This window comes from Oncorhynchus mykiss, chromosome 10 (assembly GCF_013265735.2).
Source record: "Oncorhynchus mykiss isolate Arlee chromosome 10, USDA_OmykA_1.1, whole genome shotgun sequence".
Classification (NCBI taxonomy): domain Eukaryota; kingdom Metazoa; phylum Chordata; class Actinopteri; order Salmoniformes; family Salmonidae; genus Oncorhynchus; species Oncorhynchus mykiss.
Window position 1 is genome coordinate 47,658,531 of NC_048574.1, and position 24,572 is coordinate 47,683,102.

Here is a 24,572-nt window from a genome sequence, read left to right on the forward strand (position 1 = left end):
TGAACAGAAATTGACGCTGTATGTAAGTGTGATTTCTCTTTCCATTTGACTTAATGTGAATCATTCATAATGACATGATTAATATGCATCGCCTGTGTGTCCACGCTCTAGCCCTTCATGGGTTATGACCACAAACAAAGCAACCTTTATTTAAAACCAAAATGATGAGATTTGCCAAGTTTTTTTTTTCATTCATACTAAGATGATACATTTCCAATAGCTAATAGTCACTCTTCTCTATCTACTAATGTACTAACAACCATTTTTGTGTCTGAATCTTCAGTCCTTACAAACAGACCCCCTTAACATCTCACTCCTACCTGCATGCAAACATTCTCTCTCTTCATTATCCCGAGCCTACCCTCACCCATACTCCCCAAAGACAGAAAAATCCTATGCTTACAAACCCCTCTCATGCTTTTATCCCTGCATTTGATCCTGCATACATAGCTCTTCTCTTCGGATAGCTTCCTGTTACCACACTGACATGCCGATAGAGAGAAATGCACCTCCTGTGGGAACGCCAGTGGAATTTATTTTTTTTAACAAGCCCTGGTGGTCAGCTTTCGCTGGCTAGATTCCTCTTATCTTTCTCTCTCTCTCTCTCTCTCTCTCTATCTCTCTTGCACTTCCCCTTGGTCTTTCTCTCTCACATCCTCAATCACACTCTCTTTGACACACACACACACACACACACACACACACACACACACACACACACACACACACACAATCTCACCTACTCCCTTGTTCAACCTTGCCTACAATCGACGCTACAGACTCATAGCAGCTCTAAACAGCAGCAGCAGACATAAGAATGTGTTCCCCCATGATTGAAGTGAATTTAAAACCAGGAAACACCCATAACTACATTAATGATCAGAACAGGGCAATTCCTCAGACTGCAAGTGGCAGAGCCTTGCTCTTATCAGAGAGGACCTCTGGGAAATGTAGTGTTTGTCAGTCAGCAGTGACGGTCTGCAGCATTCACAGAATATCATAACAGTGTAAACCACGTACACTACAGTATAACCATTTCAGTCAAAGCTGAGCCACATGCTTTATAGTACAGCCCATATATATGTAATGAACTCCTCTTAAACCATTTTAATGGATTATAAATGGCTTCTGAAACCGCTGTTCTCCCAACAATGAATAATAAATAGATTTAGATTTTTTTTATCAGCTAATTGGTCCGTTAATTTGTTCTTCCTGTCTCTCTGTATTGATTTGAGATTGATTAGTTGATTGATTAATTGATTAATTGATCAACTGTCTGATTACTGCCGAAGGACGACTGTATCTATCATCGAATGGGTGCCTTCTCAAATTCAGCTACAAGCGGATACTACGATATATTTAATATTGTACTCAAATCCAAAATATCTGTGAAATGATCATATCGTCCTTTGCTCATCAACCCTGCTAATATTTTGAGAATCTAGAAAGGAAGCAAGCTTCTGCGATTGGCGGAGCCCTCAGACGGTGCTCCTCCCCCCCCCCCCCCCCCCCCCCCCCTTTACCAAAAACAAAGCAGCGGATGTTTGGTGTTTAATTAAAATTATTTCCACCATCTTCCCCCTTGTCTCTTTGTTTCTGTTCTGTCTCTTCTCCGCCTTTCTCCATTCCTCTCTTTCTCTCTGGTCACCCAGGTGACCGTCTCTGTGGATGGGATCCTGACCACCACCGGCTACACCCAGGAGGACTACACCATGCTGGGCTCGGATGACTTCTTCTACATTGGGGGGAGTCCCAACACGGCTGACCTCCCAGGCTCCCCGGTCAGCAATAACTTCATGGGCTGTCTCAAAAACGTAAGTACTGTGCTGTTCAGCAGCCTTCAGCAGGGGACTCTGGTCTGAGAATACACAGATGCACAGGGCTCTTGTTGAGCTGTGTTCAGATTCACAAACACCGTTCACTTTGTGAAGTGACAGCTCTTTTACGCATGTGCCACTTGGAATTGAGATGTTAAACCGCCCAGTGCATCACACAGGAAGAACATGGCACGTTTCTATTTTTACATTTAGTTAGTTGCTAATTAATGACAGATTGTGACTTTGAACACATGCAGTGCCCTTAGTGTTCAGCTGTGTCCTAATGAGTCCTAATGTAGATTGCTGTGTGTCATTTGCATATCCTCTGACATTGTACAGTGTGGTCATGTATGAATGTAGCTATGGCCTTGAATTATATAATAGCATGATTACCTGGATATGAACACCAGACTTGCTACTCTGTTGAATAATACAGGTTCTATTCTCCAGGATTAATTACACTCCTGTACTGATGCCCCACCCCCACCCTCCCTAGTGGCTGCCATGACCTTCCTATGCCCTCCCTATCTCTCTCTCTGCCTGTCTCCCCCCGTCCCTTCCTATTGCTCACTCTCTCTGCCCCCCCCCCCTCGTTATTTCTCTCTCTGTCTCTCTCTCCCCCTCCATCCATCCATCCATCCATCCCGCCTGCCCTCCCTCCCTCCCTCCCTCCGCTCTCTGTCAGTGAACATCTGTAATTAATACTGTGCCAGTGTTAGTGAGGCCTTAGCTTTACCATCCTGACAGCCAATTCAGACATTGATTTCCTCCATGGATTCCCAGGCAGCGCGTCCCTCCCTCTGTCTCTGTCTAGTTGACCCTCCCATGTATTAATCATGTCTACCTCTTCATTGATTGTGCCATGCTTCTCACTGCCTCAGCCTCCCAAAGTCTTTGTCCTGTTGTGTACAGGAATCCTAATAACTATACTAAAGATTGTTATATTTCCGTTAGGGAACGCCTACTCTGTGAAGTGTGTGTGTGCAATAGCTCAAGTCACCTTTGCACTCCTTCTAAACAACGCAATTTTGGCAAAAGTCTACAAAACTTAGCCCACTCTGTTCGTAACAGATTCTAGTTTGGGAACAGAAACTGTATTGAGATCAAATGTTTTATCTATGAGGAAATGTGCAGAATGTCGGCCAAAATCCATCTCGTTCCATCTTCTCCCACTGCCGGACACTGGGCTTCCTCTCACTACCATATTTGGTAATGAGTGGAAACACCAAGTGGAAGCTTCACATTTATACATCTGGTGAAATATCTGTTTCAATTGTTCTATCTTTGACTCTACTGCTACAGGCTCCTGGTGCCTGTTTCAGTAGAACGTGGTGATAGATATTGGACTGTCAGTGCTGGGAGGGGTCTTTGGGAATTACTGATACACACCTACAGTGCTGTGAAAAAGTATTTTTTGCATATTTCTTTTTACACTGAATGTTGTCAGATCTTCAACCGAAACCTCATATTAGATCAAGGGATCCTGAGCGAACTAATAGCACAAAATGTGCATACTTATTTCATTTATTTAATCAAAAGTGTTTGGTTTTCACCAGACATAACGAGACCACCGTCGTCCAAAAAAGTTGACTCAAGTTTGCAAAAAAGCACCTGGACGCAGCTGGATGATTGCCAAGACTCCTGGAAGGGTCCCGTTATGTCTGGCGATAACCAAACACTGCATTCACACAGTAAGAACCTATAACTATATTAACTAACTATACTAACGAACTATACTAACTAACCACACTATACTAACTAACTATACTAACTAACTATACTAACTAACCACACTATCTATACTATACTAACTAACTATACTATACTATCTATACTACACTAGCTAACTATACTAACTAGCGATACTAACTAACTATACTATCTATACTATACTAACTAACTATTCTATACTAACTAACTAACTATACTAACCAACCACACTATCAATACTATACTAACTAACTATACTATACTATACTAACTAGATTACTATACTAAATATACTATACTATACTATACTATACTATACTATACTATACTAACTAACAGTCAAGCAGTAGTGTGATGGTTTGGGGTTGCTTTGCTGCCTCGGGACCTGGGTGACTTGCCATCATTGAAGGAACCATGAATTCTGCTCTGTATCAGATCATTCTAAAAGAGAATGTCAGGCCATTCATCCGTGAGCTGAAGCTAAAGCACAAGCTGGGTCATGCAGCGAGACAATGATCCAAAACACAATCTACATCAGATTGGCTAAAGAGCGACAAATGAAACGTTTTGAAATGTCCAGACAGAAACTGACCTGAAACGAGCAGTTTATGCTCGGAAACCCTAAAATGTCGCTGAGTTAAAGCAGTTCTGCATGGAAGAGTGGGACAAAATTCCTCCGCAGAGAGACAGATCAAAAACCTACAGGTGACAAGCAGTTAGTGAGTGTAAGGGGGCAATTGGGTGTTGTGTAACTTTGTTAAAAAAAATTGTAATTAAATAATCTACAAAATGTTGTGTTATTTGTTCACTAAGGTCTCCTTTATCTAATATGAGGTTTTGGATGAAGATCTAAGAATATATTCAGGGGCAAAAATACGCAAAACATCGAGAAAATCCGAAAGTCAGATACTTTTTCACGGAACTGCATTTGATCACAGGCTCAGCAATGTATGATTGATGCTACCAAAGGAGACAGAGACATTGAGTGTCATCAGAGTGTTAGCGTAGCGTGAGAACGATTTTGTACTTTTGCATCTATGGCTGAAAATAGACTCAACAATTGAATTTTTCATACTCGGGCTCTTTTTCTATTCTTCTCTTTATTTTGGTCTGGCAATTACTGATAATGGTTCCTTGTGAAATCAAGCCGCTGCCAAGTGTATTTTTAAACAAAAAGACACTAAAGTTCTCACCCTGATGGAGGGTGCCAGTCAGCTTTGGACTGCAAGTGGTGTGAAAATGAAAACCATGTTCAGCTGTGCCTCCCTGCTGCCTCCATCTGTACATGAGAACAGTGCACATGTGACAGACAGACCGTCAGACAAACAGGGAGATTCTCATTATGGTCTTATGATCTGGTTGTGTAATGTATGAGAGCTTGTGCGTTTTACACGCTTCAATGAATTAGAAACTGTTGCATGGATTCTACGGTACTGCATGGATTCTACGGTACTGCATGGATTCTACGGTACTGCATGGATTCTACGGTACTGCATGGATTCTACGGTACTGCATGGATTCTACGGTACTGCATGGATTCTACGGTACTGCATGGATTCTAAGGTATTGCATGGATTCTACGGTACTGCATGGATTCTACGGTACTGCATGGATTCTAAGGTATTGCATGGATTCTAAGGTACTGCATGGACTCTAAGGTATTGCATGGATTCTAAGGTACTGCATGGATTCTAAGGTACTGCATGGATTCTACGGTACTGCATGGATTCTACGGTACTGCATGGATTCTAAGGTATTGCATGGATTCTAAGGATTCTATGGTATTGAGGACAATCACAGAAAAGAGGGAGGGTTAAGCTAAATAGCGGGACATAAAGTGGTCTTTCAGCAGACCGCAGCCACCCGCTCAGTGACAGTCCTGTCCCTTGTCCTACAGGTGGTCTACAAGAACAACGAGTTCAGGCTGGAGCTGTCTCGTCTGGCTGCAGAGCGGGACCCTCAGGTCAGTGTTCACGGCGACCTAACCTTCCGCTGTGAGGACGTGGCGGCCCTGGAGCCGGTCACCTTCGACACGCCCGCCGCCTACCTCACCCTGCCCAGGTGGAAAACCAAGAAGACTGCCTCTATCTCTTTTGACTTCCGCACTACGGAGCCCAGCGGCCTGCTGCTGTTCAGCCACGGTGACAGGCGTCTGCAGGGCCCAGACAGACAGCCGGAGAGGCAGCCCAGGGCTGACTACTTTGCTATGGAGCTCCTGGACGGCTTCCTCTACCTGCTGATGGACATGGGCTCTGGCAGCATCAAGATGAAAGCCAGTAACAAGAGGGTCAACGATGGGGAGTGGTGCCACGTGGACTTCCAGAGGGAGGGGCGCAAGGGTGAGAGAAAGCACACATGATGAATCTGATAAAGGAGCTTCGTTCTGAGCCATACTGCAACTCTGGTCTTATTGAGGTATCAGGAATAGCCAGGGTTAAATCCTACTGGCTTGTGAAGTTCCATTTACTATACCCATTCGGGGGCACTCATATTGGCTTCTCCTTCATGTTTCTTAGCTGCCGTCAGAGATGCTGGGTGCATATCCCGTTTTAATTAGTCTTATTTTTAGCAGCTATAATCTATGTATGACATTTAGTAAATTGCCTTAACCTATTTCGCAAGTGGCCAATTATACCGTCATCCACCTCATGTGGGGAAATGTCTGCCCTCATTAGCCGTGCCCCTAGATTTGAGCCAGTGTTGCTTACACCTTACTATTAAGAAATACGGTATGACAAAGACCTGAGACGTTCCTGTTCATTAGTTGTCTCATAATTTTACACCTGGTGTACCATGTGGATTATATTCTATATTATACAGTGCGATTGTACAGTGAGGCAGCCTTGATACAAGTTGACTCTCTCTGACTGTCTTGCCTTCAGGCCTGATCTCAGTGAACAGCCGCAGCATACCATTCTCTGCTAACGAAGGCAGTGAGATCTTAGACCTGGAGGGTGACATGTACCTCGGGGGTCTGCCCGAGGCACGCCAGGGCCTCATCCTCCCCCCGGAAGTCTGGACGGCCCCCCTCAACCTGGGCTACGTGGGCTGCATGCGTGACCTGTTCATGGATGGGCGGAGCCGGGACCTGAGGAGACTGGCAGAGATCCAGAGTGCCTCTGGAGTCAGCAGCTTCTGCACCAGGGAAACGCACATCAGGTGTGGCAGAGATGTCTGTGCCAACGGTGGGCAGTGCCGCGAGGGCTGGAACCGCCACGTGTGTGACTGCACCAGCACGGGCTACCTGGGCCCCAACTGTGAGAGCGGTGAGAGAGAGAGAGAGAGAGAGAGAGAGAGAGAGAGAGAGAGAGGATCAGCGGAATGTGGAAACGATCCCTGCTTGAAATGTTACCGCAGAGCTTTTAAACAAGTTTAATGACATTTCATACAGACAATGGAGATGAAATCACTTTTTATGTGAGTTATTCAAGTGGTAAATTGCCACTCTATTAGTGAATTGGCGGTATGTGAGGAATAAATAGGTGCTGTGTATCAGTGATTCATCAGTATACCGGTGGTGCACCGTGAGTCTGAATAACCCTGCATCTAGCACAGATATCGCTCTGACAGAGAGGGTAGGAGCCCCATTGTGACGCCATATAGGCCGATAACATTATGAGGGATATAAATGGCCATCCTCATCCTATTTGTGGCCCGAATATAAATCTATGAGAGGAGGATGATAACAGAGGCTTCGCAAAAGAGCGCTGTGGTACGCTACAGGCTGCTCCTGCCATCTAGTGTGGCTGCAGGAAACTGCAGTCTCTTCAACAGGCCTACAAAAGGATCCGTTCGATCTTGTTTCGGCGAAAGATCGTAGCTGATAATATGAGTGGAAGTGGAATTCTCTCATCTTCATTTGGTGTCTTGTTATGAATCATAGGCTTATTCAGTATTGGGTGTATGGGAATAGATCTTGGGAACATTTGTGACAATGCCATTTGCTAACGCTGTCTCCCTGTCCTTGGTGCCCGCACACAGAGGCCACGGTGCTGAGCTACGACGGCAGCATGTACCTGAAGGTGACGCTGCCGTTGAGCATGCACATGGAGGCCGAGGATGTGGCGCTGCGCTTTATGTCCCAGAGGGCCTTTGGGCTGCTTGTGGCCACTACCTCCCAGGACTCAGCTGACACCCTGCGACTGGAGCTGGACGGGGGCCGGGTCAAACTCACCGTCAACCTGGGTAATGCTAACAGTGCTAACGTTTATGAGTCCTCACGGCTTCTCTGTGAGAGTACTCATGATGTAATGGGAAAAGGTATTGTCCTACATACCCCCCCCCCCCCCCCTTCTCCTCATCATTCACAATCTATATACATCCCTCTGTGTCGCCTCTGTGTTTTCTCTCTTTCTCTCTCGCCCATCCCTTGGTCAGCAATCCATCTCAACCCCTTTCAGCCCTTCAACGGCCGGTGTGTCTGCAGTCCTAGGAGCAGGCAGCCAGAGAGACCAGCTCACGTAGAAACACTCCGCATCACCATGACAGATACGTAGTCATGGTGTTCCGAGGGATGTTGTAGTTGCTGTTCTAGATCACAAGTGCCGTCCGCCATGGCTCTCAGATTTGTCAAAACCCAAGGAAGAGGAGAGCAGTAGAGAGCCGACCGAGGCAGTAGAGGTGCCTGACGGGGCTGTCTGCCTCAGCTGGTATCCCTAGTCTCCACATCCCCCATTACGGCTGTAGGTAGTGAGTCTGGTCCTTGGCTGTTTGCATCCACTGCTTTGTGATGGTTGACAGCTCCAGAGAACACCTCAGGCACACTAGCATAGCACCTAGTAGCGCAGGGTTCCCCTAACTCGGTCCTCGGGACGCCAAGGTTTTTCTTAGCCCTACACAGCTGATTCAAATAATGAAAGCTTGACGATTAGTTGATTATTTGAATCAGCAGTGTAGTACTAGGGGGGAGAAGGGGGAAAAAAACGTGCAGCCCTTCGGTTCCCGAAACCGTGGTGTGTAGTACATAGCCTTCACAGAGGGCTTTATTATAACCAAAAGATCAAGGAAGCTCTGACTGTGTTGGCACGTGTTTTGGTAGTTGTACGCCATAATGACTATGTAGCTATTCTATTATTTAGGGGGGGGGTTTGCGAATCAGCCCTTTCCTCTGTCTGTGCTCTACCTAACTACCACATGGGTTGTACACACACCGGGAGGCATATCTGTTATCAACCTAGGATTTAACGTAGGATTACTTTCTAGGTTGTAAATAGAGTCATGGAAATTATTACAGTAATGATATATCACGAAACACGTTGATTTCACTCTGATTGCGGTACACATTACCGGTCCTCCTGAGTGTAGTGGAGAGTTGACATTAGAGGTCGACCGATTATGATTTTTCAACTCCGATACCGATTATTGGAGGACCAAAAAAGCCGATACCGATTAATCGGCCGATTGAAAAAAAATAATGTTTTATTTGTAATAATGACAATTACAACAATACTGAATTAACACTTATTTTAACTTAATATAAAACATCAATAAAATCTATTTAGCCTCAAATAAATAATGAAACATGTTCAGTTTGGTTTAAAAAATGCAAAAACAAAGTGTTGGAGAAGAAAGTAATGTGTGCCATGTAAAATATGTGCCATGTAAAAAAGCTAACGTGCTCGTGTGTTAGTGGGTGCTGTATGGTTGTCATGGTGAGGAAAAGGCTGGTTTTGAATCTGGAGCTTGTCCCCGGATGGTGGCCTCTCTGGAGGAAAAAAACAAAACTGCAGAATGTACCTTGAAGGATGTGAAATGTTTTTTTTAATATTGTTTCTTTTCAATTTACTTTTTGGGATCTCACCATCTCACTCTCTCTCTCTCACCAGATTGTATCAGGATAGACTGTAACCTCAGTAAGTGGCTCCTATCATTATTTACTGTACTTACTGAACGACCGTGTCTTATACCTTATCTTCTGTGACTGTCTGTTTTTACTATTGATAAGGGTGAACGTAATTAACGTTAGTCCTATACAATATGTATCCCAATGAAGTACTACAATCACATGGTTGTCTTGAAAAATGTAAGGGACCTGGAAGGTAAGTATTAAATACTGTATAAGCCGCCTGTATATCATTTGGTAAACCATTCTTTAGTCCAAGCAACAAATGTCAGAATCACAAAATGATCCCTTGTTCATTACAACAGCCAAAACACCATATGTTTTATTAGTTCACAGTGCTCCTCAGAGAAACAACAGTGGCATTAGCACCCTGCTACTTCTATCAGTAATGTGCTCAAACTACCACCAGATGGCAATATGCCATTGGGTTTTGGGGAAAACATTTTCCCATGAGTTTTAATAATACATGTCCTAGTGACCTATGGGAACTGTTGTCTGTACAATTGAGTTTTTTGAAATACATGTGTTAGGATTCAAGGAAAGATGCATTTAAGATGCATGTGACTGCTTCCCTGTGTATGTTGGTTAGCACAGGTGTAAACCTAAAGGGTCAGAGGATAATGTACAGATAATGTAAATAATCTGCTTTCTTTAGATCATGTGACGCAGGCGAGACCTTGACAACAGATTGTGTACAAAGCCGTGTTGTTTTTTCCATTTTGAACCTTAGATGGCAACCTTCAGTATGTTGCTGCAGAGTTGTCCTGTGAATTTAGATGGATTGAAGTTTAATGGCAATAAAATATCCTTAATTGACTTTTAAATAGACACAATTAGCCAGTGGTTAAAGTAAATGATAGTCAATTAGAGCCCTCGACCATCTGTGAGAGCCTCTGTCATGCATTTTTAACAGGCCTCTGATTTGGGCCTCTTAGAATCACCATTTTAACAGATCTTTGGAAGAATGTTAAGAGGTAAGCGTCGAGAAGAAGGGGCACAATTGACAAAACAGGAGGAATTAAAATGTAATGGTTGAATGTTGCCCAAGGTAAAAGGTGAGTCTATGTGCTGTATACAGTACGGGTAAGTCCTAAATAAGAAATGCATGCGGGTAACTGCCGAGGTCTTGATGGCTCCAAGCCTTTTCCCACCATGTTGTTTTATCAGGCCAATTGGCTCATCAACTGTGGATGGGGAGCTGTCCATGGTCCTGATTGGCTCACCAGGATATACTGTCTTGTGCGGGCCACACTCTGCTCCTGCAACCGACAACATACCAGCAACACATCTACAGTGTATTCAGAACCTTTTTTTAAAACCACATTTTGTCATGTTACAGCCTGATTATAAAATTGATTAAATAAAAACATGTTCCTCGTAAAATAAAGAATCACCCAATATGTTTTTCATTTTTACACGTAATAGACCTGCTAATGTTGGACTGCGTATTTTCAGATGTATACTTACTAAAATCATATTCGTCAAATACTCTGGAAAAAATTGGCCAAGGAAAGGGCTACTTTTAAAGCTCCTGACGCCGTAGTCTTTCTCCCCCGTCGTCTATACGATGCCTGACAAGCCCAGTGACACGAAATAAAGGCCCACGTCAAACGATCTGTAACCAGAACACGGAATGTAAGCCCACAGCATACTATACCTGTAACTTCAGTATATCAAGACGCAATCATTACAACACCGCAGAAGGACATTCAATTTGCCGTAGTGTGTAGAATAGCTGTGTGCATAAAACAACTGACCTGCAGAATACAAACTGGTGTTCACTCATTTTGCATTTGTGTCAATGGGTATTTGTGTGTGAGAGGTTGATTTACATGTGCATCTCTGTTTAGAGGTAACATGTCTTCATCTAGAGCTAGTATTGCTGGTATTGCTTGGTCAATTGAAGTTAAATGCTGTCTTTCTCGTTACCTATTTAATCATTGCTGTCTCAACTGTTAATTGCTCATCACTTGTGCTGTGGTTGGTGTTGACAGTCTGACTCATCAGTGCCTGTATTGTTTCACCTCTCCCAGGCAATCAGCAGTTAGTGCCGGGAGGTGTGTCCTTCACCTCTGCTAGACAATCAGCAAATACTGCCGGGAGGTGTGTCCTTCACCTCTGCTAGGCAATCAGCAATTAGTGTTAGTATGTCAGTCTCCCCTATTTTTTTCAGCAGCAGCTGTAAGCGGCGGTCTGGTCGCCAAAACGAAGACGGTTGCTGAAACAAAGACCAGGGCTGCTGAGTTGTTCTGAGGAGTTAGAGGAAGGCCCCACACCACTCTCTCACTTGAGTGTCTTACCTAGTTATTTTCAGATTATCTCATTTTTCTCTCTTGTAGCTTTGTCAACTGTGTTTTCTCCATACCTGTTCGCTCCTCTCCCTGTCGGCTTTACAGATGCTCCCCACCGCGTCTAATGTAGTGTAGCCTGTGCGCACAATCCGTGTCGAATTTGTGGTCTCCTGCAGCGTTTCGAGCTGCCAATCTGCAGTCAAGAAGGCCTATGTTGCCCTTTATTCCCTCCTGCCCTTTTGGCCCTGACAGAATTATGGATCACCCCCAGAGAACGCTGCTATTCCAGCTGCTCTCGTCATCTGACTGTGTTTTCTCATAGTCAAAGAGCTTCTGGTTGTCACTGTGGTGGCAGACAATCTCTGGAGACCTTCTTACTTCCCTCATCAATGCATCCCTCACCACTGACGGCGCCCCCTCTGTCTTCCAGAAGACCAGAGTCGCTCCCCTCCTCAAGAAACCAACACCCGACCCACTCTGACGTCAACTAGAGACCAGTATCCGTTTTTGTCCCCAAAAACACTGCAGCTGTCTATGACCTACTCTCTCAGAACGATCTTCTTGGAAACTGTTTAACGGAGGCTCTGCCAAAGCTGACACTGTCCTCATCTTCCTAGATCTATCCGCTGCCTTCAACACCATGATCAATCAGATCCTCTACTCCACCCTCTCAGGGCCGGGCGTCTCAGGCTCTGCACCCTCCTGGTTTACATCCTACCTGGCAGGCCGCTCCTACCATGTCACTTGGCTCCGTCATATCCTCACATGGTCTCTTCCAACATTGCTGTGTGGATGACACTCAACTGCTTTTCTCTTTCCCCCTCCCTGACACCAAAGTGGCGACATGCATCTCTGCGTGCCTGGCAGACATCTCAGCCCACTGCTACAGGGGGTCAGTTCCCGCTCAGCCCAGTCAAAGCTCTTCTATGCTCTTCTATGGCAGTCTACACACAATACACCATAATGACAAATTGACATTTTTGCTAATTTATTCCAAATAAAAAACAGATACCTTATTTAAATAAGTATTCTGACCCTTTACTATGAGACTCAAATTTGAGCTCAGGTGCATCCTGTTTCCATTGATCATCCTTGAGATGTTTCTACAACCTGAATGGAGTCGACCTGTGGTACATTTAATTGATTGGACATGATTTGGAACGGCACACACACCTGTCTATATAAGGTCCCACAGTTGACAGTGCAGGTCAGAGCAAAAACCAAGCCATGAAGTCGAAGGAATTGCCCGTAGAGCTCCGAGACAGAATTGTGTCGAGGCACAGATCTGGGGAAGGGTACCAAAACATTTCTGCTACATTGAAGGTCCCCAAGAACACCGTGGCCGCCATCATTCTTAAGACATTTGGGACCACCAAGACTTTTCCTAGAGCTGGCTGCCCAGCCAAACTGAGTTATCAGGGGAGAAGGGCCTTGGTCAGGGAGGTGACCGAGAACCTGATGGTCACTCTGACAGAGCTCCAGAGTTTCTCTGTGGCGATGGGAGAAACTTCCAGAAGGACAAACATCTCTGCAGCCCTCCACCAATCAGGCCTTTATGGTAGAGTGGCCAGAGTTTGTCAAAAGACACCTAAAGGACTCTCAGACCATGAGAAACAAGATTCTTTGGTCTGATGAAACCAAGATTGAACTCTTTGGCCTGAGTGGCTCCGGGACAAGTCTCTGAATGTCCTTGAGTGGCCTAGCCAGAGCCCGGACTTGAACCCGATCGAACGTGTCTGGTGAGACCTGAACATAGCTATGCAGCGACACTCCCCATCCACCCTGAAAGAGAGGATTTTTTTTGCTTTGTCATTATGGGGTATTGTGTGTAGATTGAGGGGAAAAAGAACAATCCATTTTGTCACGAAAAACATTTTTCTTTCTTACAGATTTTCTTTTTTGGTCCACTGTTGATAGTCCCAAAATATTTTGCATGTCAGCAGTCAAGTTTTCAAGATCTAGGATCTTCAAGACGCAAATTGTCACTTGCCACATCGTGTTGATGCATTTTGACTGATGAAAAAAAATACCGAAATATATTTAAGTGGATTTTCCCTTACATCTTTTTACTGTCCGTGTCACTTCCCGGGCTCCGTAAAAAACAAATGTTTGCTGAAACAAAATGAATTCTCCATATTGGCGAACTGTATATTTAAAGGTTTGGATTTAGTAAAACGTCAGTAATCAATACATGACTTGCAAGGGGAACAGTTATAGACAAACGCGTATGACACTATTTAGACAGAGAAATGTGCGTTTAGGACTAGGACCTACAAAATCTTGAGTTCGGTTTTAGTCCCAAAAGAGCACTGTGGATATGCACTGATATGCTTTCTTGCTCACCAGAATCCTTATTTTTCAGACCACTACTATAGATAGCCCTTACATAACTAACTTGCCAACTTCTCTAACTCGTATGTGCTTGTTCCTGGTGGAGCTGCTCTCTCCGCTGAAGCACAGTGGTATGTGTTTGGGCCGAAGCTCCGTAATTAGACAGCAGTGGAGCCCACCTCTGAGACCAGATCAACACTGCTCAAACACAGTTGACTTCAGATGAAGTCCCATCTCCTCTGCTCTGCAAATATTTCTCTGTTCCTCCCTCCACCTGCTCAGTAGACTGTTGTGTTGATTTAGTGGGTAAACATGGGTTTGGTAGGACATAAACCCACAGTCAATAAAAAAGGAACAGAACTGGGGATCCATACTAAGGTCTGTAGGTTATTTTTGGATAATAGACTGTTATAATCGGTCCGAAAACAGACTGACAGTATGATGTTTTACAATTGTTACAAGGATTCACTTTGGAAAAGCACTGCTCTGCCTCAGGCCTAGCCATTTCTAACGGCAGTTGTCATTCTTAGCCACTCTAATCAAACATGTCAATAGTAATAATAACAGAACTTGATGTGGTACAATGAAGATTTACCGGTAGTATGTGTTTGCACAGGACCCATATCTATCAGATAAGCGTGTAGTTGGTCTATAGTGTTACCCCTTGCTGAGACACTTGCTCTGCTGTTAAGCTCTACAAGCCAGTGGCCTCTTTCTCCCAGAGGAAGAAACAGAGGAGTATTTGGAAACCAATTGATGTCATCAGCTGCAGCGTCCCAGTAGCAGCCAGTGTCCTCGCCGTGTCTCCTGGGATTTTCATACACCCTGAGCTCAATTAGATCAACAAACCCCCTGAGGCCTGGCAGGCTTAGGCATGACCAATTAGCTTCGCCAGCCATGTCAGAACTTCTTTGAACTGCACTGTCGGACCGCCTGTTGCATAGCCACTGATCGGGGGTGACGGTGCTGCAGTGGCAAAGCTTCCGCATTGTGACCTATTTTCAAACCTTGAGAGCTGGGAGGAAAAAAAAGAAGAGCAGAGGATTTTAGCAGAAACCCTTGAGCTATAAAACTGTATCTGCTGGCCAAGCCTCCGGATACCACTCAAGTTGTGAGCTGGTTGTCTAAGGGGTTTATATACAATTTCACAATCTGACTTGAGTCATTATACGACACAGAACAGAAAGTACATATTCATTCAACGTTGAACGATGCACAGCACAGTATGCGTTAGTCACTCTCGCCTCTAACCAATAGCTTGTATTTACACCCGCTGACAGAGCTCTGGCAGCAGGTATCAGTGGAGGCCGCTGAGGAGATAATAATAATGGCAGGAACGTGGTCAATGGAGTGGGCCCAACCTCTTGGGAACCACGTCTTCGATGTGTTTGATACTATTCCGTTGAATCCATTCCAGACATTATTATGAGCCGCCCTCCCCTAGGCAGCCTCCACTGGCAGGTAGTATCGGGGAGTATACATGGAGTGTACCAAACAATAGGAACACCTTTCTAATATTGAGTTTTCCTCCGAACAGCCTCAATTCTATGGGGCATGGACGAAAGTGTTCCACAGGGATGCTGGCCCATGTTGACTCCAATGCTTCCCACAGTTGTGTGAAGTTGGCTGGATCTCCTTTGGGTGATGGACCATCCTTGATTCACGCGGGAAACTGTTGAGTGTGACAAACCCAGCGCCGTTGCAGTTCTTGACACAAACCGGTGCGTCTGCTGGCACCTACTACCATAATCCGTTCAAAGATACTTTGTCTTGCCCATTCAACCTCTGAATGGCACACATACCCAATCCATATCAGAGTGGTCGGAATTGTCTGAAAGCTTAAAAATCCTCCTTTAACTGGTCTCTTCCTCTTCATCAACACTGATTGAAGTGGATTTAACTATTGACCAATAAGCGATCGTAGCTTTCATCTGGATTCAACTGGTCGGTCTATGTCATGGAAAGAGCAGGTGATCTTCTTGTTTTGTATACTCAGTGTATTTTATCCATTTTAAATAAGGATCCGTTGGAAAAGGATGTGCTGTATGAATGTGCTCTGGTGTTGACTTTGTCCTTGCTTCTTCACAGGTAAAGGCCCAGAGATGCTGTTAGCAGGACAGAAGCTGAACGACAACGAGTGGCACTCAGTGAAGGTGGTGCGTCGCGGGAAGAACCTGCACCTCTCTGTGGACAACGTGACTGTGGAAGGTAAGACGGCATGGCAGAGCAGAGTCAAACCATGAGATGAAGGGGAAACTGTGATCCTCATGATGCGCTACATCTCTGCCCTTCAACATGTATTTATTTCGCCCCAGGCCATATGACCGGTGTCCACACTCGCCTGGAGTTCCACAACATTGAGACGGGCATCATGACCGAGCGCCGTTTTATCTCCGTGGTGCCATCTAACTTCATAGGGCACCTGCAGGCCCTCTCGTTCAATGGCGTCCCCTACCTGGACCAGTGTAAGAACGGAGACATCTCCTACTGCGAGCTCAACGCCCGCTTCGGCATGCGCCGCATCGTGGCTGACCCTGTGACCTTCCACAGTCGGGCTAGCTGCCTGGCCTTCTCCACCCTGCAGGCCTACGCCTCCATGCACCTCTTCTTCCAGTTCAAGACCACCAGCCTCGACGGCCTGCTGCTCTTCAACTCTGGAGACGGCAGTGACTTCATCGTTGTGGAGCTGGTCAAAGGGTGAGTGGCGCGGTGGGGGTCAGGAAGGGGCGAAGCGCCACCTAGCTATTCAATGGGCTTAGGTAATTGGTTGTTGTATAATTTGTCTACATGCAGACCTCACTTGCAAAATGAGGATTTGGTCTCAATATAATTAACGTGTTCAACCTATTTTGCAACCTATTTTTCCAGGTACCGTAATCATGCAGTGAGTGTGGGATGAATTAATAATAACACAGCTGCCTAGTGCCTACCACTGTTCCTCTTTTCTCTAGCTCAACAAGTCCTTTTGTGTTACATGGAATCATTTTACTCTGTCAGCTGGAGGAATAGAAAGGGGAGGGTTTCAGAATGTTTTGTTCACTGGAAAGGATTTTGCTAAAAGAGAAGGATAGAGTGAGAGAGCGAACAATAATGCCCACAGATGTTTAACCGCAGTCCAGCTTTGCCCAGAAATACTGTCACTCAGTAAGGAATTAGTCAGCAGGAGTTGTCCGTAACCGTGGAGCCTTTCCAAGAGTGTGCAAAGCTGTCATCAAGGCAAAGGGTGGCTACTTTGAAGAATCTCAAATCTCAAATATATTTTGATTTGTTTAACACTTTTTTGGTTACTATATGATTCCGTATGTGTTATTTCATAGTTTTGATGTCTTCACTATTATTCTACAATGTAGAACATAGGGAAAATAAAGAAAAACCCTTGAATGAGTAGGTGTGTCCAAGCATTTCACTGGTACTGTATGTATATATATATATATATGATTTTATCAGGGAGTCATACTGAGACCAAGATCTCTTTTACAGATGAGCCCTGAATTCCATAAATGACATAGGTCATTCTGTAATTGACCTACTTCATGGTGTAATGCTGTGTTGTAGGTACATTCATTATGTGTTTGACCTGGGCAACGGGCCGTCTCTCATGAAGGGCAACTCTGAGAAGCCTCTCAACGACAACCAGTGGCACGACGTGGTGGTGTCCCGGGACAACAACAATGTGCACATCCTCAAAATCGACACCCGCACCGTCACCCAGCACTCCAACGGAGCCCGCAATCTGGATCTCAAAGGTATGGTATACGTCGTATACACTACACCTCCTCAAAACTGGCTCCAGCAACTGAATAGCCCTGGCGTATACCAGGGCTATTCAACTATATTCTTATGGGGACCAAATTTGAAGAAAATGTTATTTCCAGGGCGGCCAGAAATGTCTATATGGGATTACTCTTCCTAAAACACTTTTATTAAAAATACATGTTGCTAAAAGTTCATTTGAATTGCTTTAAGATTAGCCTAATTCAGTGCATCGAATTGTTTAAATAGTGGAACACATTTGTACATTTAACACAGTTGACCTGCATCACATAAAGGACTTTCTACTTTCCTGTCCGTTTTATACACATAGCTGTGTCTTTTGTTTTAATTTACACATATCTCGGTTGACCAGCATCGTATTACATTCTATTTCTTTATCATTTTGTGATTTTCTCTGTCTTGTTTTGATATTTTTCTTTTACACATAGAAACCTTTTATGCATATCTCAGTTGACTAATTTTTTACGGAGAAGTCTCTCTCCCCCCGCATCAGTAGAGAACTGCACCACCTCTGTGGGGAATTAAACTCATCAAATCTCAAAGCAAAGTTAGCCTTCATCTAAAAACTCACGAGTTATCTGTACTGATGATGACTGAATATACTGAGTACAGTGTAGGGAAATTGAGCGTTTTGTTCGGGCTTAAATCAAAGGAGAAAATAACACATTTATTTAGAAAATAAGTCCATTTTTAAATAGCGTAAATAACTGTTTCATCCCTCCCCTGTAGTCCCAAATGAAGTCCATTCAATTGATTGAAGATGTCACTAAGAACCAAACATCTGACACAAACTCCTCATCAAGCGTTTTTCACTAGATACAGTGCCTTGCGAAAGTATTCGGCCCCCTTGAACTTTGCGACCTTTTGCCACATTTCAGGTTTCAAACATAAAGATATAAAACTGTATTTTTTTGTGAAGAATCAACAACAAGTGGGACACAATCATGAAGTGGAACAACATTTATTGGATATTTCAAACTTTTTTAACAAATCAAAAACGGAAAATTTGGGTGTGCAAAATTATTCAGCCCCCTTAAGTTAATACTTTGTAGCGCCACCTTTTGCTGCGATTACAGCTGTAAGTCGCTTGGGGTATGTCTATCAGTTTTGCACATCGAGAGACTGACATTTTTTCCCATTCCTCCTTGCAAAACAGCTCGAGCTCAGTGAGGTTGGATGGAGAGCATTTGTGAACAGCAGTTTTCAGTTCTTTCCACAGATTCTCGATTGGATTCAGGTCTGGACTTTGACTTGGCCATTCTAACACCTGGATATGTTTATTTTTTAACCATTCCATTGTAGATTTTGCTTTATGTTTTGGATCATTGTCTTGTTGGAAGACAAATCTCCGTCCCAGTCTCAGGTCTTTTGCAGACTCCATCAGGTTTTCTTCCAGAATGGTCCTGTATTTGGCTCCATCCATCTTCCCATCAATTTTAACCATCTTCCCTGTCCCTGCTGAAGAAAAGCAGGCCCAAACCATGATGCTGCCACCACCATGTTTGACAGTGGGGATGGTGTGTTCAGCTGTGTTGCTTTTACGCCAAACATAACGTTTTGCATTGTTGCCAAAAAGTTACATTTTGGTTTCATCTGACCAGAGCACCTTCTTCCACATGTTTGGTGTGTCTCCCAGGTGGCTTGTGGCAAACTTTAAACAACACTTTTTATGGATATCTTTAAGAAATGGCTTTCTTCTTGCCACTCTTCCATAAAGGCCAGATTTGTGCAATATACGACTGATTGTTGTCCTATGGACAGAGTCTCCCACCTCAGCTGTAGATCTCTGCAGTTCATCCAGAGTGATCATGGGCCTCTTGGCTGCATCTCTTATCAGTCTTCTCCTTGTATGAGCTGAAAGTTTAGAGGGACGGGCAGGTCTTGGTAGATTTGCAGTGGTCTGATACTCCTTCCATTTCAATATTATCGCTTGCACAGTGCTCCTTGGGATGTTTAAAGCTTGGGAAATCTTTTTGTATCCAAATCGGGCTTTAAACTTCTTCACAACAGTATCTCGGACCTGCCTGGTGTGTTCCTTGTTCTTCATGATGCTCTCTGCGCTTTTAACGGACCTCTGAGACTATCACAGTGCAGGTGCATTTATACGGAGACTTGATTACACACAGGTGGATTGTATTTATCATCATTAGTCATTTAGGTCAACATTGGATCATTCAGAGATCCTCACTGAACTTCTGGAGAGAGTTTGCTGCACTGAAAGTAAAGGGGCTGAATAATTTTGCACGCCCAATTTTTCAGTTTTTGATTTGTTAAAAAAGTTTGAAATATCCAATAAATGTCGTTCCACTTCATGATTGTGTCCCATTTGATGTTGATTCTTCACAAAAAAATACAGTTTTATATCTTTATGTTTGAAGCCTGAAATGTGGCAAAAGGTCGCAAAGTTCAAGGGGGCCGAATACTTTCGCAAGGCACTGTATGTATTGGCTTTCTTGTGGCGGAGAAAGCAACTATCTCCTCCCTAATCTCACATGGGCTGCCCTCTTGAGAGCACTGTTACCCTTGCTTAGCCACCAAACATCATTATGTAAAAATAGATCACGGTGCTAGCAGAATACAAAACAAGCGATGTTGCAGGCTAGATGTTGATTGGATCAAGTTTGATAGTCATAACTGTGTCTGTGGTGGGTTTTTTTTTTTAAACTCGCTGCTGAGTTCAGCGCAAAGCTGGGGGGGGGGGCACGATGGGTCAGACATTTTTTTTTTAAGGAACTCAGTCCAGCTTTCAACTTGCTCTTGAATGTTGTAATAGTAGAATGCACAAGGTGCAATTTTGGAAAATTGTGGGGTGCATCATCAGTTTTCCTCTTGTCGTGTCAGTCATTGCACATCTTAGAGAACTATGTATAACTTGTCAGAAATGTCCAGATCAACTAGCCCATGTCAGCTAGCTTTTATTGCTATTTTTGTTTTTGCCCATAGCTTTTGTTGTGATGTTTGAGTCACTCAAATATCGCACGAATAGACATTAGACATGGCAAAATGTATAGAATTGCATGAAATTCACTTTAAAACTGCAGAATGCTTTCTGCACCCTGTAACAAAATGTGTAGAGTTGCAGGAAATAAGCTTTAAACACGCAACGTTTTCTCTCCGCCAACAAGAGGGGTGTGAACATTTTGTAATGAACAGTGTTTGTGCCCATAGAAATAGACGTTCCCCAATGCTGGAAAGGGAGCCTGAGTGAAAAAGTTTGGGAAATTTTTCTCTGGTATATCAGGCAGTGTATTGATCTCATCTGGGTTGAAAGAGCCAATAAGCGGGCAGACAGGCCCTGAGCCCCCCCCCCCGTTAGCAGCTCTGAATCGCTGTAACTGGTATAAACGTAACCTTTATTTAACTAGGCAAGTCAGTTTTAAGAACAAATTCTCATTTACTCTCATGGCCTACTGGGGGAACTGGAAAACAGATTCTCCCGTTGGATAATATAGAATGAGGGCGCTTTTTGGCAATAAACGTCAGATTTTTAGCAGGAATGTTAAATTGATAAACGGCCTCGTAAGTGAACAGATTGGCAGACTCTCCTGCCCGGGAGAGGAACGCTATGGGTGAGAGGAAAATGGAGTCTTTGTGGTGGAAAAACATTCTATTGGGCGGCTAAGTGAAATGAAATTGAAGGAGAGTTGATCAGAGTGTCAGCCGTGGACACAGCAGCGGGAGCAACAGCAGCGGGAGCACGTCCGCTGACCTTGAAAGAACCAACAACACTGCAGATTTGGGTGAGCTCACTGGTCACGATACCAACACCCACCCGTAGCACGCGCTCCAGCAGGCATATCTCCCTGGTCTAGAAGAAAAAGAAACGCACACCTATTTAGGCGAGGTGCTGGCTAGCGGAGTAGAAAACTTGAAAATAAAAGAGAGCCGCACACTCTAGGAGCTCAGATGCAAAAATGTAATTACCAATGTTTCGACAGCCAAACTGTCTTAATCAGGGTATAATCACAAACACTGTGGGATGACTCGTTTATATAGTGTCAAAAGACACAGGTGTCTGTAATCATGGCCAAGAGTGGCCTAATATCATTGGTTAATTATCAAGTATTAAAATGTCATACAAAGAACAGCATACAAACAACAAATGGATAGCATACATTCATTTGACTACACAAGCTTACAAACAATTACAATGGCAAGTCACAATAATCACAAGAATGGCTTCAGATCAAAGTCTACGTTGAGACCGAAGGGCGCAAGGGTCTTTAAGTTAAAGATCCAGGCAGCCTCTCGTTTTAACAATAAATTATCAAGGTCACCCCCTCTCCTAGGGAGGGTGACATGTTCGATGCCAATATAACGCAAATCGAGTGGCCTGCCTCCAAGAAGTGGGCCACAACTGGGTAAGTAAAGTTTTACACCTAATGGTGCTACGATGCTCTGAGATACATACTTTTAATTTGCGCTTTGTTTTACCTACAAAATTTTTACCACAAGTTATAAGATTAGCTTACCAGTTAGCATACCTGTTAGTGCTTTCTTTCACCGCAACAACGCTGCAGATTTGGGTGAGCTCACTGGTCACGATACCAACACCCACCCGTAGCACACGCTCCAGCAGGTATATCTCACTGGTCACCCCCAAAGCCAACACCTCCTTTGGCCGCCATTCCTTCCAGTTCTCTGCTGCCAATGACTGGAACGAATTGCAAAAATCGCTGAAGCTGGAGACTTATATTTCCCTCACTAACTTTAAACATCAGCTAACCGATCGCTGCAGCTGTACACAGCGCATCTGTAAATAGCCCATCCAATCTACCTACCTCATCCCCATATTGTTTTTATTTACTTTTCTGCTCTTTTGCACACCAGTATTTCTACTTGCACATCATCATCTGCACATCTATCACTCCAGTGTCAATTTGCTAAATTGTAATTGCATGCTACTATTGACTTACCTCCTCACGCCATTTGCACACACTGTATATAGACTTTTTTTTTCTTCCTATTGTCTTATTGACTGTACGCTTGTTTACTCCACGTGTAACTCTGTGTTGTTGTTGTTTGTGTTGCACTGCTTTGCTTTATCTTGGCCAGGTCGCAGTTGTAAATGAGAACTTGTTCTCATCTGGCCTACCTGGTTTAAATAAAGGTGAAATAAAAACAAAAAAGATCAGGATGTGGCCATTTGAAGGTCAGGGAAAGCTTCAGTATGTCAAGGAGAAAGGGACATACCTGTTTCCAACGCAATATAACGTCTCTGCTACCTGTATGTTCAACAAAAGGCATTTAAAAAACATAGCCATGAAACAGTTTTATTGTGAGAGTGCCCGAGTCTCTACGGGTATTCATCTCCTCGAGAGAAAAAAAAGGGCCAGTCAATGTATCGAAAGAGCAGCTTTCCGAGTAATTGCTCAAGCAATTATACGTGTTATATTTGGCACACCTGTTGGGATCTGAAGTGTGGACGGAGTACTTGCAGTCAGGAAACGCTTTTGGTTGCTGCCCTTAGTTACTCGGGAGTATTCTCTGTAGAAATAAACTTGTGGTATGAACACAAAAGTATGTTTGTTTTGAAAGGGAAGACATGGTCAGTGGAACAGTCTGTGCCTCAGAGGGGATTTTGTTTTATTTTCCTGCTTGACTTGAAGTAGTGTTAGGTTGCCGGTACCCAAACAAATTGATGCCGTCTACTCATGCGCTTGAGAATTTCATTCCAAAAAGTTTGATAAATTGACATGTTGTTGTTACCATGCCACAGTACTGCTGAGCGATTAACGGACATTTCGGATCATTTGGGTTTTTTAAACAACTAATTGACCGACATTGGTTCAATGATTTGAATTTCATTATATTTGTTTTTTTTCTGTTGGCTCGAAGTGTAGTTTCTGTAGAGGTAAATCAGATCAAGCCTGAACTGTGTGATGTAGTAGGGAGTTGTATTTTCCTACAGGCCAATATTCTACACAGTTTGGCTCAGAAAACATTGTAATAAACTACAATGACGAGCGTCCATTGTGCTCCCGCTTAATCTTGTCCGGTCTGTGTACAACCTCTCCCGATGTCTTCACTGACATTTTCAACCTCTCCCTGTCTGAGTCTGTAATACCAACGTGTTTCAAGCAGACCACCATAGTCCCTGTGCTCAAGAACACTAAGGTAACCTGCTTAAATGACTACCAACTCGTAGCACTCACGTCTGTAGCCATGAAATGCTTTGAAAGGCTGGTCATGGCTCTCATCAACACCATTTTCCCAGAAACCCTAGACCCACTCCAATTTGCATACTGCACCAATAGATCCACAGATGATGCAATCTCTATTGCACTCCACATTGCCCTTTCACACCTGGACAAAAGGAACAACTATGTGAGAATGCTGTTCATTGACTACAGCTCAGCGTTCAACACCATAGTGCCCTCAAAGTTCATCAATAAGCTAAGGACCCTGGGACTAAACACCACCCTCTGCAACTGGATCCTGGACTTCCTGATGGGCCACCCCCAGGTGGTAAGGGTAGGTAACAACACAACTGCCATGCTGATCCTCAAAGACTCCAGCCACCCTAGTCATAGACTGTTCTCTCTGCTACCGCACGGCAAGCGCCAAGTCTATGTCCAAGAGGCTCCTACATAGCTTCTACCCCCATAAGACTCCTGAACAGCTAATCAAATGGCTACCCAGACTATTTGCATTGCCAGCAGTTGCTTCAGGAGTTTGAAATGACATGATCTGAGTGATTGATAGTTGGTATTTAGCAGTCGTAAAAGTATGCCTTATTTACTTTGAAGAACTACTATAATAGTGATTTTGTCAGACAGCATAGGCAGAAGCTCTGTAAAGATGAGA

At 44.0% G+C, this 24,572-nt stretch overlaps 1 protein-coding gene across 3 annotated transcripts in view; it reads left to right on the forward strand.

The window, feature by feature from the left end:
* The window catches only part of LOC110533130 (neurexin-2-like), a 422,662-nt gene that overhangs the window by 231,913 nt on the left and 166,177 nt on the right, over positions 1 to 24,572 (forward strand). For all 3 annotated transcript variants that reach the window (XM_036933223.1, XM_036933225.1, XM_036933224.1), the window contains 8 exons: positions 1,653 to 1,814; positions 5,425 to 5,866; positions 6,410 to 6,793; positions 7,509 to 7,712; positions 9,353 to 9,379; positions 16,080 to 16,199; positions 16,307 to 16,688; positions 17,547 to 17,737. In XM_036933223.1, the coding sequence (XP_036789118.1) occupies positions 1,653 to 1,814; positions 5,425 to 5,866; positions 6,410 to 6,793; positions 7,509 to 7,712; positions 9,353 to 9,379; positions 16,080 to 16,199; positions 16,307 to 16,688; positions 17,547 to 17,737 (1,912 nt within the window). The remainder of the gene's footprint in view (positions 1 to 1,652; positions 1,815 to 5,424; positions 5,867 to 6,409; positions 6,794 to 7,508; positions 7,713 to 9,352; positions 9,380 to 16,079; positions 16,200 to 16,306; positions 16,689 to 17,546; positions 17,738 to 24,572) is intronic.